The 14,691-nt window shown below is 42.2% G+C and overlaps 1 protein-coding gene across 5 annotated transcripts in view; it reads left to right on the top strand.

Annotated features, from left to right (window-relative positions):
- METTL15 (methyltransferase like 15) overlaps positions 1-14,691 on the top strand; it is a 91,862-nt gene that overhangs the window by 2,216 nt on the left and 74,955 nt on the right. The window contains exons 1-3 of one of the 5 annotated variants that reach the window (XM_053389746.1): positions 482-644; positions 7,194-7,513; positions 7,755-7,838. In XM_053389746.1, the coding sequence (XP_053245721.1) occupies positions 7,253-7,513; positions 7,755-7,838 (345 nt within the window). In that variant the 5' untranslated portion in view covers positions 482-644; positions 7,194-7,252. Of the gene's footprint in view, positions 1-481; positions 645-749; positions 849-7,193; positions 7,514-7,754; positions 7,839-14,691 lie in introns of those variants that run through there. The other 4 variants (XM_053389704.1, XM_053389715.1, XM_053389726.1 and 1 more) reach the window with 4 other exon arrangements.

Raw genomic sequence — 14,691 nt, forward strand, 5'->3', positions numbered from 1 at the left:
TTGTCGCACCGCAGCATCCCTTGGGACAAACCTGCCCCTTTATCCCTAATTGATGTCTCATAAAAAGATAGCCGCGGTTCTGCCGATGGCGTCTTAATTATTTTGCTTTGGGTCTGACAACCGCGTTGCAAAAAGCGGGGATGTCCACCGGGAGGAAAGGAAATACGGGGCTTTGTGGAAAGAGGCAGGAAAAAGTCTGCGTAGAGATAATGGAGGGGGCGGTGGAAATCCCGCCAGTCTCGCTGGAGAACCTGCGCATCCCTGCAGTGCATTTGTTGAGTCAGCCCCGCCGCGTTCATCGAGGCCGATTCCGAATCCGTGCGCGCTGTGCACACGACCGCCGCCTTGCAACCCCCGAGCCCGCTTGAAATGAAGGCACTGCAGGCAGGCAATGATCGAGCAGCTTTCGAGAGGGGGGCGGGTGCCCAGTCCCGTATTTGTGGGGGGTGGGGAGAAGGAAGTGGGTGGGATGGGAGAAGCCCTGCGTAGCCCTCTCACCGCGCTGCTGCAAAGGAGGAGCGGGCTCTGAAGCCGGAACTGAAATCCGCAGCGCCTTGTTGCAGGGAGGAAGCCTTTTGGCAGCGCTCCTGGCGCTGTAGGCTGTGCGAAGAGGAGCGTGGGGGGCAGCGGCCTCGTCGAGCGCTGTGAGTAGTAAGGTTCCGCCGCAGAGCGAGTGTCCCCAGGCGCCGGGACGGGGGTGGAGAGGCGAGCTGCGAGGGAAGGGAAGGCTCGTGCTGTTCTCCGGATGCGCACACTTCGGAAGCCTTGTTTTTCCCCCCTTCCTAGGTCCACAGTGGACCCCTACCTTCTGTGTCTCCCACCCACAAGGGAGCTCACCCGTTGCTAAGGTAATAGAGGTGGTGGTCAGACATTCCTCCTCGTCCCCACTCTCCCTCCACCTCTTGCAGTGAGTAACGTCGGACATGTACCCCCCCCTCCACGTGTAAGCGAATGACTCCTTGTCTGGAGCCTGCAAAGAGCGGTCGCGACATTAAACGCTCCTTTAAAAATAACGCGAGGTGTAGAAGAACGAATGATTGTGCCAACATGGCTCTTGAGGCGAGAATGAAGCACTCGCTCCCCCAGTTGCCCCCTGTTTGCGCTAGCTTTTTATGCATTGTGTGGCATTTCTTAAGTGCTAATACACACCGTTCTCAACTATGTGTGAGGTAAAGCAGGTTGGTAGTCCATCTTGAGTAGAATGAATATGAAAAAAAAACATTTACACTGTGGGTTAAAAAAGGTTAACACAATCAACTCTTGTGACAAGTAGTGCAAACAACTAATAATTATTGAATAATTCCCATACACCCATACTTAAATATAACCCAGTCCTAACCAGTTGAATACATGGTATGGTGCCAGTTAACATTTGCTAGTCAAATAGTAGATTGTGATAGTTCTCTCAGTTTGTCATTTCCTGTTGTTTTGAATTTATTTTTCCACTTCTCTCTGATGTTTTGTCTGTCCATTTTCTTCTTTTTCTGTTCTGCCCCTTAAGTGAAACTCAATTTTTCAAAACCCAAATTTTCCCACTTGCTATTTTCAAACAATCTGTGTGCCCGACAAATCTCATTTCTTATTTGATAGTTAGAAGCTTGGTGGGTCAGAAGATTGCTGTAGACGTAGTGTATCTTGACTTCAGTAAGACTTTTGACAAAGTCTCCCATGGTATTGTGCAGAAGCTGGTAAAATGTAGGCTGGATGAGGTAACTGTTAGGTGGATTTGTAGTTGGTTGACCGAACCCAGAGAGTGCTCATTAATGGTTCCTCGTCATCCTGCAAAAAAGTGCTAAGTGGAGTTCTACAGTGTTCTGTCCTGGGTCTGTTGTTGTTCAACATCTTTATAAATGACTTGGATGAAGGAATTGAGGACACGCTCATCAAATTTGCTGATGACACCAAACTGGGAGGGATAGCCAGTGCCACAGAAGACAAAATCAGGGATTCAAGATGGCCTTAATAGATTGGAGAACTGGGCCAAACCTAACAAAATGAATTTCACTAGGGACATATGTAAGGTTCTGCACTTAGGCAGGAAGAACCAGCTACACTAATAAAACATTGCCAGTAGTATATGTGAAAAGAATCTAGGGGTCTTAGTGGACCACAAGCTTAACAAGAGTCAACAGTGATGCAGCACCAAAAAACCCTAAGGCTATTCTAGGCTGCATCAACAGAAGTATCACAACCAGGGGTAGTAATAGTACCACTTTATTATGCCTTGGTCAGACCACACCTAGAATTCTGTGTTCAATTCTGGGCGCTACAATTTAAGAAGGATATTGACAAGCTGGAACGTGTGCAGAGAGGGTGACCAAGATGATCAAGGGTCTGAAAACCAAGCCTTATAAGGAATTGTTGATGAAGTTGGATACGTTTACCCTGGTACAGAGGAGACTGCTTTCACTGTTTTCTCTGACAATAGGAGCTTGCATTACATACTACTACCCCCTTGTTGGATTCAAATCTGGTTCTGACTCAAGGTTAGCCACATTTCAGTGTTTATCCTCAAATAAAGTTCAGAACCATTGTTCAGTTAGAATTCCACCTGATGTCACTTTCATTTGGAGGGCTCTCACACTCCTTAATTGTTCATGCTCCCTATATTTGTCATCCTTGCTTGTGTGCTACTCTTTGATGCCAAGGACTTTTCCTCATTGGCTGCAGGTATAGACAAAGTCAACTAGTCCCCAAAGGATACTTTTATCAACCTGTGCTAGAGATTCTGTGCCAGGTCCTTCAAGTGTGTTATCTCTGCCTGCAGTGTTTTGTTAGCATCTCTTTTCTTCCGAGCTAAGTAGCCTACTGGTGATGAGCTTCCATTAGGGTATGCACACCTGATACTTCAGAGAGCAGGTTTGGAAAGCCTGGAAGCTGCTGATCAGGGGTCAGTAAGGTTTATCTGGGCCGGACTGGTCCTGCGGAGATCCCTCTGTGGGCCAGATCGCACGTGCATGGGAGCCTGCGATTTCTGGCGTCTGCGCAGACACAATTTCCGGTGCCACGGAAGCGAGTCCCTGCGCCGCGCCAGTTTAGCACAGCATGTGAGTGGGCAGCTCAGTTCAGGGGCGGCTCGTGGGCCGGTCAAACGACCTCCGCAGGTCACTTCTGGCCCATGGGCCTTAGGTTGCTGACCCCTGCTGTAGATGATGCTTCCTGAGCATTTTCTGTATGCACCCCTGGGCTCTCCAATGTCTGCATCCTGTTCTCAGACTCCTTGTCCAAAGGCATAATATAATTCTCCAATCTACATCTTCTTGCTATGTGCCCCACAATACTATATTTTCTCCAAATAGATGTGAGCTTGTGTTCTCCAACTCACTTCCTCCTTCAGCTTCTCACAGTACCCTGGTACATGACCAAACATACAAACACACAAGCAAGCTTCCAGACAGCTCAGAGAAACAACCAGCCTTAATCCTAAAGACATAAGCTGACTCTTCTAAATATTGGCAATCGGTGCAGTTGTTTGAGGAAAGGTGTAACATTCATATGGTTGGCTGCATCACTCAGCAACCCAACTTCTGCATTAACTACAGTTTCCAGACCTTCCTTAAGAGAAGCCTCACACAGAGTGCATAATAGCACAGCCCTATGATATGAATTTATCAACACAGATATTGTCCAATGAAGTAAAGCCAAGCTTTATGTGAGTTGATTTCGTCTCTGCTGTTCTGTGGGATTCCAGCTTATTTGCATGTATTGTCAGAGTTATACTTCTGTAAGCCTCAAAACATTTTTTCAAGCGTAAAGACCTCTGTTCAAAAGGAAGGAACCTGCTGTATTCCAGTTATAATATACTGCCTGACCTCCAGCTTTTCCCAACTACAGTGGTACCTCTGGTTACAAACTTAATTCGTTCTGGAGGTCCGTTCTTAAGATGAAATCGTTCTTATCCTGAGGCGTGCTTTTGCTAATGGGGCTTCCTGCTGTGCGCACACGCCTCCTGTTTGCATCCTGGGGCAAAGTTCACAACCAGGAGCAGCTACTTCCAGGTTAGCAGAGCTCGTAACCTGAAGTGTTCGTAACCAGAAGCATTTGTAACCAGAGGTACCACTGTATATATTTTGATTCTAAGACTTCAGTTGTGTATACATACTTGAGAGTATGCTCTACTAAACTTAATGGAACTCATTTGCCCTGCATTCTATGATCTCATAGCAGTCAGCATTGTATTGAATTGTGCTTCCGGATAGCAGGATAGCCGCTGAGGGGGAAATCCTTGCAAGCTGCAAAGAAGAAGGATACAAGAGATGCTATGAGGTCTGACACTGCTGTGACAAATGTATTGGAGAACTGGAAGGAAATTATTTCCTTGCACCTGCAGCAGAAATGTGGACAATCCATCCGTTTTCCCCAAGGCCTCTTCAGCAGTCACTGGGCTGTCATGCCATTCTCTTTTCAGCAGCCTTCTATTAGTGTGCCTGATCTCCATAGGTTCCTTGTAGCTATTCCTGCACTTTTCTTGCTACCTCCTTATTTTAACATTTTCAACAGACATTTGTTCTTTTTCCATTCAGCTTCTGTATTCTTGCACACTTGCATTCCCTTGAGGGTTTTACTGTCGGGGAAGCTGTAGACTGCAATCCAACAATTCAGTCAATTTAAGCCCATTATTTATTCTAATTGTTGATATACTGCCTTTAAAAATATTTCTCTCTAAGGTGGCTCACAGAATAAAAATAACAGAAACAGTAACAAAACCACCAAACAACATTGCAAAAGCAAAAAAAAAGATACTCAGAAAAATCCTTGTACAATAAAAAAGAACCTTCCAAAGATTGCTTGTGATGAGAAAGAGTCGGAAGGCAGTTGCACATTTGGAAGACCCTGCCAATGTAATCTTTACTAATTGTGGGGGGGGGGGCAGAAAGCAGAGGACTGCAGATGCTGATCTTAGGGCTCAGTTAGTTTAATATGGATGGACGTGGCCCTTCAGATAACCTGGTACTAGATCATTTAACGCTTTAGAGTTTGACACCAGCACTTTAAATTGAGTCTGGAAACAAATTGCAAACTGTTACTCATAATCCTCCTCCTACAAACATTTTGGCAGTCTCATTTTTCACCAGTTAGTTTCCAAACTGCGTTTAAAGGCAGCTTTGTGTAGACAGCATTATATAGTCCAGCCTAGTTCTAACTAGTGCATGGATGACTGAGGCTAGCTGGGCTGTAGCTGGTGAACCATCTGAAGCTGGTAAAAGTGTTCATGGCCATTCATGAACTTATGTAACCTGGCCATTCAGTGATAATGTTGGATCCAGTTGGACTTTTATATATACTTGATTCTTAAGAACATAAGAAGAGCTTGCTGGGTCTGGCCTACTCTATGAGAGTGTTAACTCCATCCAAAACAGATTGCATATCTATGTCCAGAGCCACAAAACTTCTAGTCACTGGATTTTCACCTGCATCTACACTAGAACTGTCCCTAGACACTGATTCGGGGTTTCCATAGTATCCCCCCTGGGGTTGGCTGGTGGAAACAAGAGATAAAGTTGAGTATTTTCAGTGTACTGAATGGATGATCTTTCCCAGTAGTATGATGTTAAAGTGAAATAACATGGATGACAATATAATCGGAAGGCATGGTATTGGACAGCAGTTGTCATGAGTCCCTTGGCGCTTTCAGTGTCAGACCTGGAGTGGCAGATTCTGGAGAAAGATTTGGAGGGAGATGACAAATGGGAGTCTAATGACGTGGCTTAGAAAAGTATCATAGCTGATGGTATTGAAAAACACAAGATAATCAGTAGGATTGTGTTTCACCCTCCTGGTGCATGTCATTATCAGGGTGAACAAGGTCCTGAAATTAGGTTGAACCCAGCCTGGAATAATCTAAATAATCAGCATCATCCTGAGTTGAGCTGCTACTACCCACTCTAAAACTTTTCCCCAAAGTGGCATGTTTTACAGTGGGCAATATTGCTCAAATCCACCAGATTGGGATAGATTCCTCTGAGGCAAATATGCCTTAAAAAAACAAACAAAAACTGCAATTCAGAGGGCATTATTATTATTATTATTATTATTATTATTATTATTATATTAATTGAATTTATGTACTGCCCTCTACCCGGAGGTCTCAGTGCGGCATCTCATCATCTGAAGCATAGCCACCTCATAAACCCATTTAATATGTTGCATAGATCAGCAGGCCAGGTACAGCCATACCTTGGTTCTCGAACGCCTTGTGACTCGAACGTTTTGGCTCCCAAATGCCACAAACCCAGAAGTGAGTGTTCTGGTTTGCGAATGTTCTTTGGAACCCAAAAGTCTGACACGGCTTCCACTTGAGTGCAGGAAGCTCCTGCAGCCAATCGGAAGCCATGGCTTTGTTTTCGAATGTCGAACGGACTTCCAGAACGGATTCCATTCAAGAACCAAGGTATGACTGTAGTAGGTTTCAAATGTTGAAGCAGACAGTTCATATCCTCAAGCCGCATAAAGAATCCCATTTCTAAAAGAACATTCATGTATTGCTACCATGATGTAGATTGAGAACAAGAATGTACAATGAAATGTTTATGTAGCACTCAGGCAATCCTATGAGGTTGCAAACATAGGATATGCTCCATATTTTTCTCCATGATAATGTCTGCCTTCTATTTATAAGCTTCATCCTGGAAAGGTATTATATACTTAATAGTATTTTGCAGAGTAAATTCTTAGCTCATTTTTGCTAACACCAACTCTGAGATGGAATATAGACTAAGAGACAGTGATTTTCCCAGAGCAAGTCAGTGAACTTCATGACTGAATCAGACTGCAAAGCAGGGTTTCTGTTATCCAAGCATCATGTTCTGGCTACTGCTCAATACTGACCCAATTATGTTTGAATCTTTTTGAACTAGGAGCAGTTTGGGCGTCCCCAATCTACACTGTGTTCAATGAGGCATATATGTCAATATGGTTTATATTTGAATAGATCTGTGATTGAGAACAGTTGAATTTGTAACAGATGCTCAGGTTGTAAAGTTATGCTAGTGGAGTACTTGCAAGTACTAGAGTTGGCCAAATACAATAGCATCATTAGTGGCATATGTTAAATAGCATCTTGCAACATTTACTGGCACTGAAATCTTTTTGTGCTGATTAGTAAAACAAATTACTATTGCTTTTATACAGTTCTTTTAATACAAGCCATTTTAAAAATGTGAATTTTGACTTCTAATATGTTTTTTCCCCAGGTTGGCTTCTTTGTTTTATTATTTTTATACCCTGCCCTTCAATCAAACTTACCTACAATATGCACCAGCTGCTGTATTTATGCAAGACCTGCAACCAATTTCCTTTTCACAGTTTAGTTAGATCTAGCCCAAATTGCTTAGGTACATGGGTAAAAAATATACACTCTTCTTTAACCCGTAAATGTGAAACTGAAGAAAAATTGCATTTGCATGGTGATGAATACTTAAATGGCGGAGTAGACAATGAAGACTATCAACAACGGCATATACCAGTTATGGTTGAGGAAGTTGTGAATTTTTTAGCACCACGTAAAGGACAGGTAAGTTGAAATTTCTTTTCAAAGTAGATTGAATAATAATAAAGAATTGCAGGCTTTATTTTACAGCTAGAGTAAGTTATAGATGAAATTGTGCTGTAATTTATGTCCTTGAAGATTCTCTATTGTACTGAACTGATTTGTGATTGACTTGAATGTATTTTGCTTACTACAACAATGTTGTTGTTGATAATGATGATGATCGTGGTAAGATAATACAGTACTTCTCTATTTCTATATGAAGCTGACTGGAGGGGAGGCCACAGGATCTAGCATGAGATGCAAGTTAAAAGTTGTCAGAAAGTCCAACATAGAAGTCATAGAAAGGGTGAGCAAGATCAATAGGGAAAAATTTCCCATGTATATTTCAGAATAGAGATCTACCAGAGCTGTCAAAACTGTATCCATCCCATATCCAGGTTGGAAACCAGATGGACAGAGATCAAGGAAGGATTTTTTAAATCCAGGAATGCCTATAGCTGTTCAGCCACCACATGTTGCACAACTTTTTTCCAAAAGAAATGTTGTATGTGGACTTAAACCTGGCCAGGCTATCTCTGTCTAAAGTTTTAAAAAGTGGGCAGATCATCACCTCTTAGTACAGGAGAAATCCTACCCTCATCAAGAGAGGCATTAATTTTTGTGGCTCACCATGTTCTTCCTTGCTGACCTTCACCACCAGAGATGGCCAGGCTCCACATTACCTTTGGTGGATCTCACAGAACCCTATCTACATCCTTGAGGATGACCAGGGCATATTCCTTGAAGAACTTTCAACAATTGATTCTGACACCTCCGTATATAATGTCATCCAATTTGGACTCCCCCTGCCCTGCCCAACATTCCAGGTTCTTACAAGATTCATAAGCCTTCAGCTGGCCAACAAGACAAAAATAAAGTGTGAAAGGATTTCTGAAGCAAGATGAAGCTTTCAGTGAAGCTGAACAAACTTTGTGTTGGTCTTTAATGAGGTAGACGTGGCATAGTTGGGCTTCCAAAAGGCTTTTGAACATTAAACACACACACACTGAAAAGTCCTGTGATAATCTGTGTATTAACATACCATCTCTAACTATACAGAGATATAAGAAAATCTATTTCTTAAGATATTCCCATATGAATTTTTGATTATTATTATTTTGTTGTATGTTGCATTCGATGCTACCGGTTCCAGTGAGACTTCTGAGAGCTATGACAATTCAGAATTGTGCAGCTTGTTTATTGTTCCTAATAATGAAATCCTGTGCATGCCTGCTTATAAGAAAGTCTTGGGATGCGGGTGGCTGTGGTCTAAACCACTGAGCTTCTTGGGCTTGTCGATCAGAAGTTTGGCAGTTCGAATCCACACGGTGGTGAGCTCTTGTTGCTCTGTCCCAGCTTCTGCCAACCTACCCATTCAAAAGCATACTAGTGCAAATAGATAAATAGGTACCCCTGCAGTGGAAAGGTAAATGGTATTTCCATGTGCCCTGGCACTCATCACAGTGTTCCGTTGCTCCAGAAGCAGTGTAGTTGTGCTGGCCACATGACCCGAAAAGCTGTCTGTAGACAAACACTGCCTCCCTTGGCTTGAAAAGCGAGATGACTGCCGCACCCCATTTTTGCCTCTGACTGGACTTAACCACCCAGGGGTCCTTTACCTTTACCTTTTTATACCTATAAGAAAGTAAAGTTCAGTGGTACTTACTCCCAGGTAAATGTGTATAGATTTCAGGCAAAGTCAACTGCAAGTTTCAGAGTGAAAACACGAATGATTAGAAATACTTGAACCATATGGCTTTTAAATAATAATAATAACAATAAGGGATTAGAAAAAATTCATATTTGTTTTCACATTCAGTGGTAAATGATACTGTAAGCCACAAAAGTGTGCTTCACAAAGATTTATGTTTTAGTGAAGCAAAATGTGAGGCTCTATTTGGCAGAGGATCATCAATGTTTTCTCCTTTAAGCACCAAAACTGTAATTATTAAAAAATAACCAATGTTTTATACTTTGTGTTACTCTATTGTCTGATATTGTCTGCAGAAGTTGTGATTTTATTCATATATATATATATATATATATATATAAAATATTATGCTTAAAGGGATATGTGAATTTCTGGTCTGTCTAATCTGTAACTTCAAGCTTCAGCAGCCACTTTATATACTCAGGATTGCCCCTCTGGAAGAATTTTGTGGTCATTTTGTGCTATGGCTTCAGTCTCAGTGTTGGCTAGGGACGCTGCTACTTCAGAACTTTAAATGCTGTTTCATAACCATGAATGGCTGCCACTTATATGCTTCTGTAAATGATAGTATCTTCAAAGTACCTTTATTACACACCAGTGGATTTTTGTTATGCCTCTTTAGAGTACAGCTATGCAGTTACGATGATGTAGAATGAAAGCAGGTACTATTTTTCTGTATTTTTGTTTATATCCTCCTATCTTAGGGGATTTAGATTTAAGGATTTAGATTTAAGGTTTAAGGATTTAGATTTGCTGGACAAAGTGCCTGAAGAACTATGGGTGGAGGCTCGCAACATTATACAGGAGGCAGCAACTAAAACCATCCCAATGAAAAAGAAATGCAAGAAAGCAAAGTGGCTGTCCAACGAGGCCTTACAAATAGCGGGGGAGAGAAGGCAAGCAAAATGCGAGGGAGATAGTGAAAGATACAGGAAATTGAATGCAGATTTCCAAAGAATAGCAAGGAGAGACAAGAAGGCCTTCTTAAACGAGCAATGCAAAGAAATAGAGGAAAACAACAGAATGGGAAGAACCAGAGATCTGTTCAAGAAAATCGGAAATATGAAAGGAACATTTTGTACAAAGATTACCATAATAAAGGACAAAAGTGGTAAGGACCTAACAGAAGCAGAAGACATCAAGAAGAGGTGGCAAGAATACACAGAGCAATTATACCAGAAAGATATGGATGTCTCGTACACCCCAGGTAGTGTGGTTGCTGACCTTGAGCCAGACATCCTGGCGAGTGAAGTCAAATGGGCCTTAGAAAGCACTGCAAATAACAAGGCCAGTGGAAGTGATGGTATTCCAGCTGAACTATTTAAAATTGTAAAAGATGATGCTGTTAAGGTGCTTCACTCAATATGCCAGCAAGTTTGGAAAACTCAGCAGTGGCCAGAGGATTGGAGAAGATCAGTCTACATCCCAATCCCAAAGAAGGGCAGTGCCAAAGAATGCTCCAACTACCGCACAATTGCACTCATTTCACACGCTAGCAAGGTTATGCTTAAAATTCTACAAGGAAGGCTCAAGCAGTATGTGGACTGAGAACTCCCAGAAGTGCAAGCTGGATTTCGAAGAGGCAGAGGAACCAGAGACCAAATTGCAAACATGCGCTGGATTATGGAGAAAGCTAGAGAGTTCCAGAAAGGCATCTACTTCTGCTTCATGGACTATGCAAAAGCCTTTGACTGTGTCGACCACAGCAAACTATGGCAAGTTCTTAAAGAAATGGGAGTGCCTGATCACCTCATCTGTCTCCTAAGAAATCTCTATGTGGGACAAGAAGCTACAGTTAGAACTGGATATGGAACAACTGATTGGTTCAAAATTGGGAAAGGAGTACGACAAGGCTGTATATTGTCTCCCTGCTTATTTAACTTATATGCAGAATTCATCATGCGAAAGGCTAGGCTGGATGAATCCGAAGCCGGAATTTAGATAGCCAGAAGAAATATCAATAACCTCGGATATGCAGATGACACAACCTTGATGGCAGAAAGTGAGGAGGAATTAAAGAACCTTTTATTGAGGGTGAAAGAGGAGAGCGCAAAATATGGTCTGAAGCTCAACATCAAAAAAACGAAGATCATGGCCACTGGTCCCATCACCTCCTGGCAAATAGAAGGGGAAGAAATGGAGGCAGTAAGAGATTTTACTTTCTTGGGCTCCATGATCACTGCAGATGGTGACAGCAGTCACGAAATTAAAAGACGCCTGCTCCTTGGGAGAAAGGCGATGGCAAACCTAGACAACATCTTAAAAAGCAGAGACATCACCTTGCCAACAAAGGTCCATATAGTAAAAGCTATGGTTTTCCCAATAGTGATGTATGGAAGTGAGAGCTGGACCATAAAGAAGGCTGATCGCCGAAGAATTGATGCTTTTGAATTATGGTGCTGGAGGAGACTCTTGAGAGTTCCATGGACTGCAAGAAGATCAAACCTATCCATTCTTAAGGAAATCAGCCCTGAGTGCTCACTGGAAGGACAGATCGTGAAGCTGAGGCTCCAATACTTTGGCCACCTCATGAGAAGAGAAGACTCCCTGGAAAAGACCCTGATGTTGGGAAAGATGGAGGGCACAAGGAGAAGGGGACGACAGAGGATGAGATGGTTGGATGGTGTTCTTGAAGCTACCAGTGTGAGTTTGATCAAACTGCGGGAGGCAGTGGAGGACAGAAGTGCCTGGCGTGCTCTGGTCCATGGGGTCACGAAGAGTCGGACACGACTAAACGACTAAACAACAACAACATCTTAGGGGATGGCAAGTATTCTGATTCTGACATGGAGGGTAGTGTATGAGTGCCAGCCAAGTTTGTTGGGCAAAATATTGCACAAAGAGTTAATATTATTTGGCCAGTTTCTTCATTAAAGTTGAGATCAGTAATCAAGGCCAAAACTTGCTTGCCTTATGGTTGCTTATAAAATGTAGGCTGCTTCTGTGATAGACAGAAACTACGTTTTCCAAATCCTTCCATCTCTTGACCTACTCTAATGCAGTTTTAGCACATTGTTCCTTTTGCAGGCTTGATGGCACAAATTGTAACTATCTCATAGGTACTGAATATATTTGACAAAATATGTATCATAGCAGAAAATGAAGGAAGAGCATACAGGTTTGTTTGGGTGATGGGATCAGAGCTCTTTGAAATAGGTTTGAACTCTTTGCTCTTGCCTGTGGGAAAACTTTCACTTAATGTAAGGGATTGGATTTCCAGGCAAACTCTTAAGTATCTACCCATTGCTTTAGAACCCTTTCCTCCCAAATCCCTTTTGTGCAGTATTCTCTGAAGTACATTGTATGAATGAGTCACTCCCTTTTTAGTTCATTTTCTTCTCAATGGAACGCCTACTGCAGTAAGCCTGCTGAAACATACTTCCTGTAAAACTTGCTATATTAACTATTATTTTAGGGTATTTTTGTTCTAGTTCCCCAAAGGTTCTGTGCTAGTATGTACAGAGCTGTAGTGAATAATACAAAAGGTCAAATCAACACAACCTTTTTATAGGCACATCTGGTTGTGGAGCCAAAACCACCCATAATACTTCATACCTTGACTAGTGCCTGTCCCTCATCTTCTGTGATTTGGAGGGTCCTGTAGCTAAATGGCTGGAGGACATTTATTTTTCTTGTTCTTTTTTTGCTTGCGATAACAGCCAGTAATGGGCAAAGCAAATAAGTGTGGGAGGGCTGCAAAATAATAGATGAAGTGTAGGTGTGCTGGAGCTGAGAAGGGACTGGCAGCATTGGTCTTAAAATGTACAGGCTGTACAATGAGATGCCCACATTGATGTCTCTTTACCATTGTTTATTTCAGCCTCCGTGTTGATGTTAAGTGTATCTAGCTTCTCAGGGAGCCGGGGGCCAAAATATGCATGGCACTAAATCACATGCAGCTTTTCCTGGACTCTTTTTTCCTCCTACAAAATGAAGCTGCAGTCCTCCATGGAAGAAGACCAGAGCTGGAGGCATCTTAAACCTTTCCTCTAATGGCTCTTTTTTTTTTTTTGGCTAGAAATTGTTCCTGCTCCAGAACTGCTTTTCAGTGTGCCAGAGAAAAAATGCAGGTAACTTCACACACCCCTTCGTGGGACGGAAGGTAGATAGCTTACGAGAGAAGAATTCTTAGTATAAAAGGCTTCGGAGAAGAAAGGAAGCCTTTTCCCATAGGTCTTCCATGGATGTTGGAGCTGCATTTTGTAAAATAAAAAATGGCGAGGGGGAACTAAGTGAAATCTGTTTTTGTAAAATTCTCTTGTGTCATAATTTTGAATTGTGCAATGGCTTGTGCAGAGTAGTGGGAGCAGCTGTCAATTTTAGGTCTTCTCGGCCATCGAAAACATTTGTTTATTTGGATTGCTTTGCCATTGGTTGACCAACAGTTCACCATCATCAGGTTTCCTGAGAACTAAATCCCATTGAGTGTGATGGGGCTTGCTTCCAGATAAGTGTGCATAAATAAGATTGCAGCGTGATATAGTAAGCTATGCCATAACTGCTTTGCGATGTTACAGTTTCAGCTAAATATTAAAGACAACTTGGGTTGCAATCCTATACTCGCTTGGAGCTTGCTTTTGAGTAGACGTGTATCAGATTGTGCTGTTGCTAACTCATACAGGTTCTGCCTGAACTGAAGTGATTTGTATAGGTTATTTTAAAAAGCAGCCTCTACTTAAACTACATATTGCAAGCCAGCAAATAAGGATGATTGGCCATAATTCAAAGATAAGCATTTTTAGTCCCATTGATTTCAGTGGGAGACAGTTGAGCAGATTTCTCTCTGAAATCTGGGACTTAAAGTGGGACTTTCTTGATAGGACATTTAGGTATACATTCCATTCCTATGGTTCATGGCCTCACCATCCAGGCACATCATATTATCTGTTATGTATCTGTGAAGCTTGCATCTCAGCCTCCAAATAGGGGACAGTATATGAGGATGAAATGTTAGATTATATTTCCTCACATCTTACTACCTCAGAAATTCTGGTCTTCTTAACTGAAGTATGAAGTTTTGATAAGTTGTGCGGAAATAGCTGCTTCTGCAAATAAAGCAGCAGGCTTAGGATATGCAGCCGTATGAAGGAATTTTCAGGGATCATTTCAGTTTATCTTTTACTGTAGCATATGTACACATGGTGATATGCTGGGATTTATTTGTTATACCTAGTATAAAATGCTTCAGAAGCATAACTGCTCAATACAGTCTTGTTGTTATGAAGACATGAATGTAGTTGCAACATTTTATAGAATAAAATGTCATGGCTCTGAACCTGTGATGTGCCTGCCAAGATTGGGTTGGTGGGCAGGCATCTACTGTAGCTTTAAGTGCGAAAACCAACTGTTGCATCTAGCAACTTAGCTTTCATGTGAATTTTTTCCTCTCTTGCTCTTGCCTACCAGGCAATGAGTGCAGCTTTTCTGGTAGCACCAATAATCAGTGAGA

Source organism: Podarcis raffonei, chromosome 1 (genome assembly GCF_027172205.1).
Source record: "Podarcis raffonei isolate rPodRaf1 chromosome 1, rPodRaf1.pri, whole genome shotgun sequence".
NCBI lineage: Eukaryota > Metazoa > Chordata > Lepidosauria > Squamata > Lacertidae > Podarcis > Podarcis raffonei.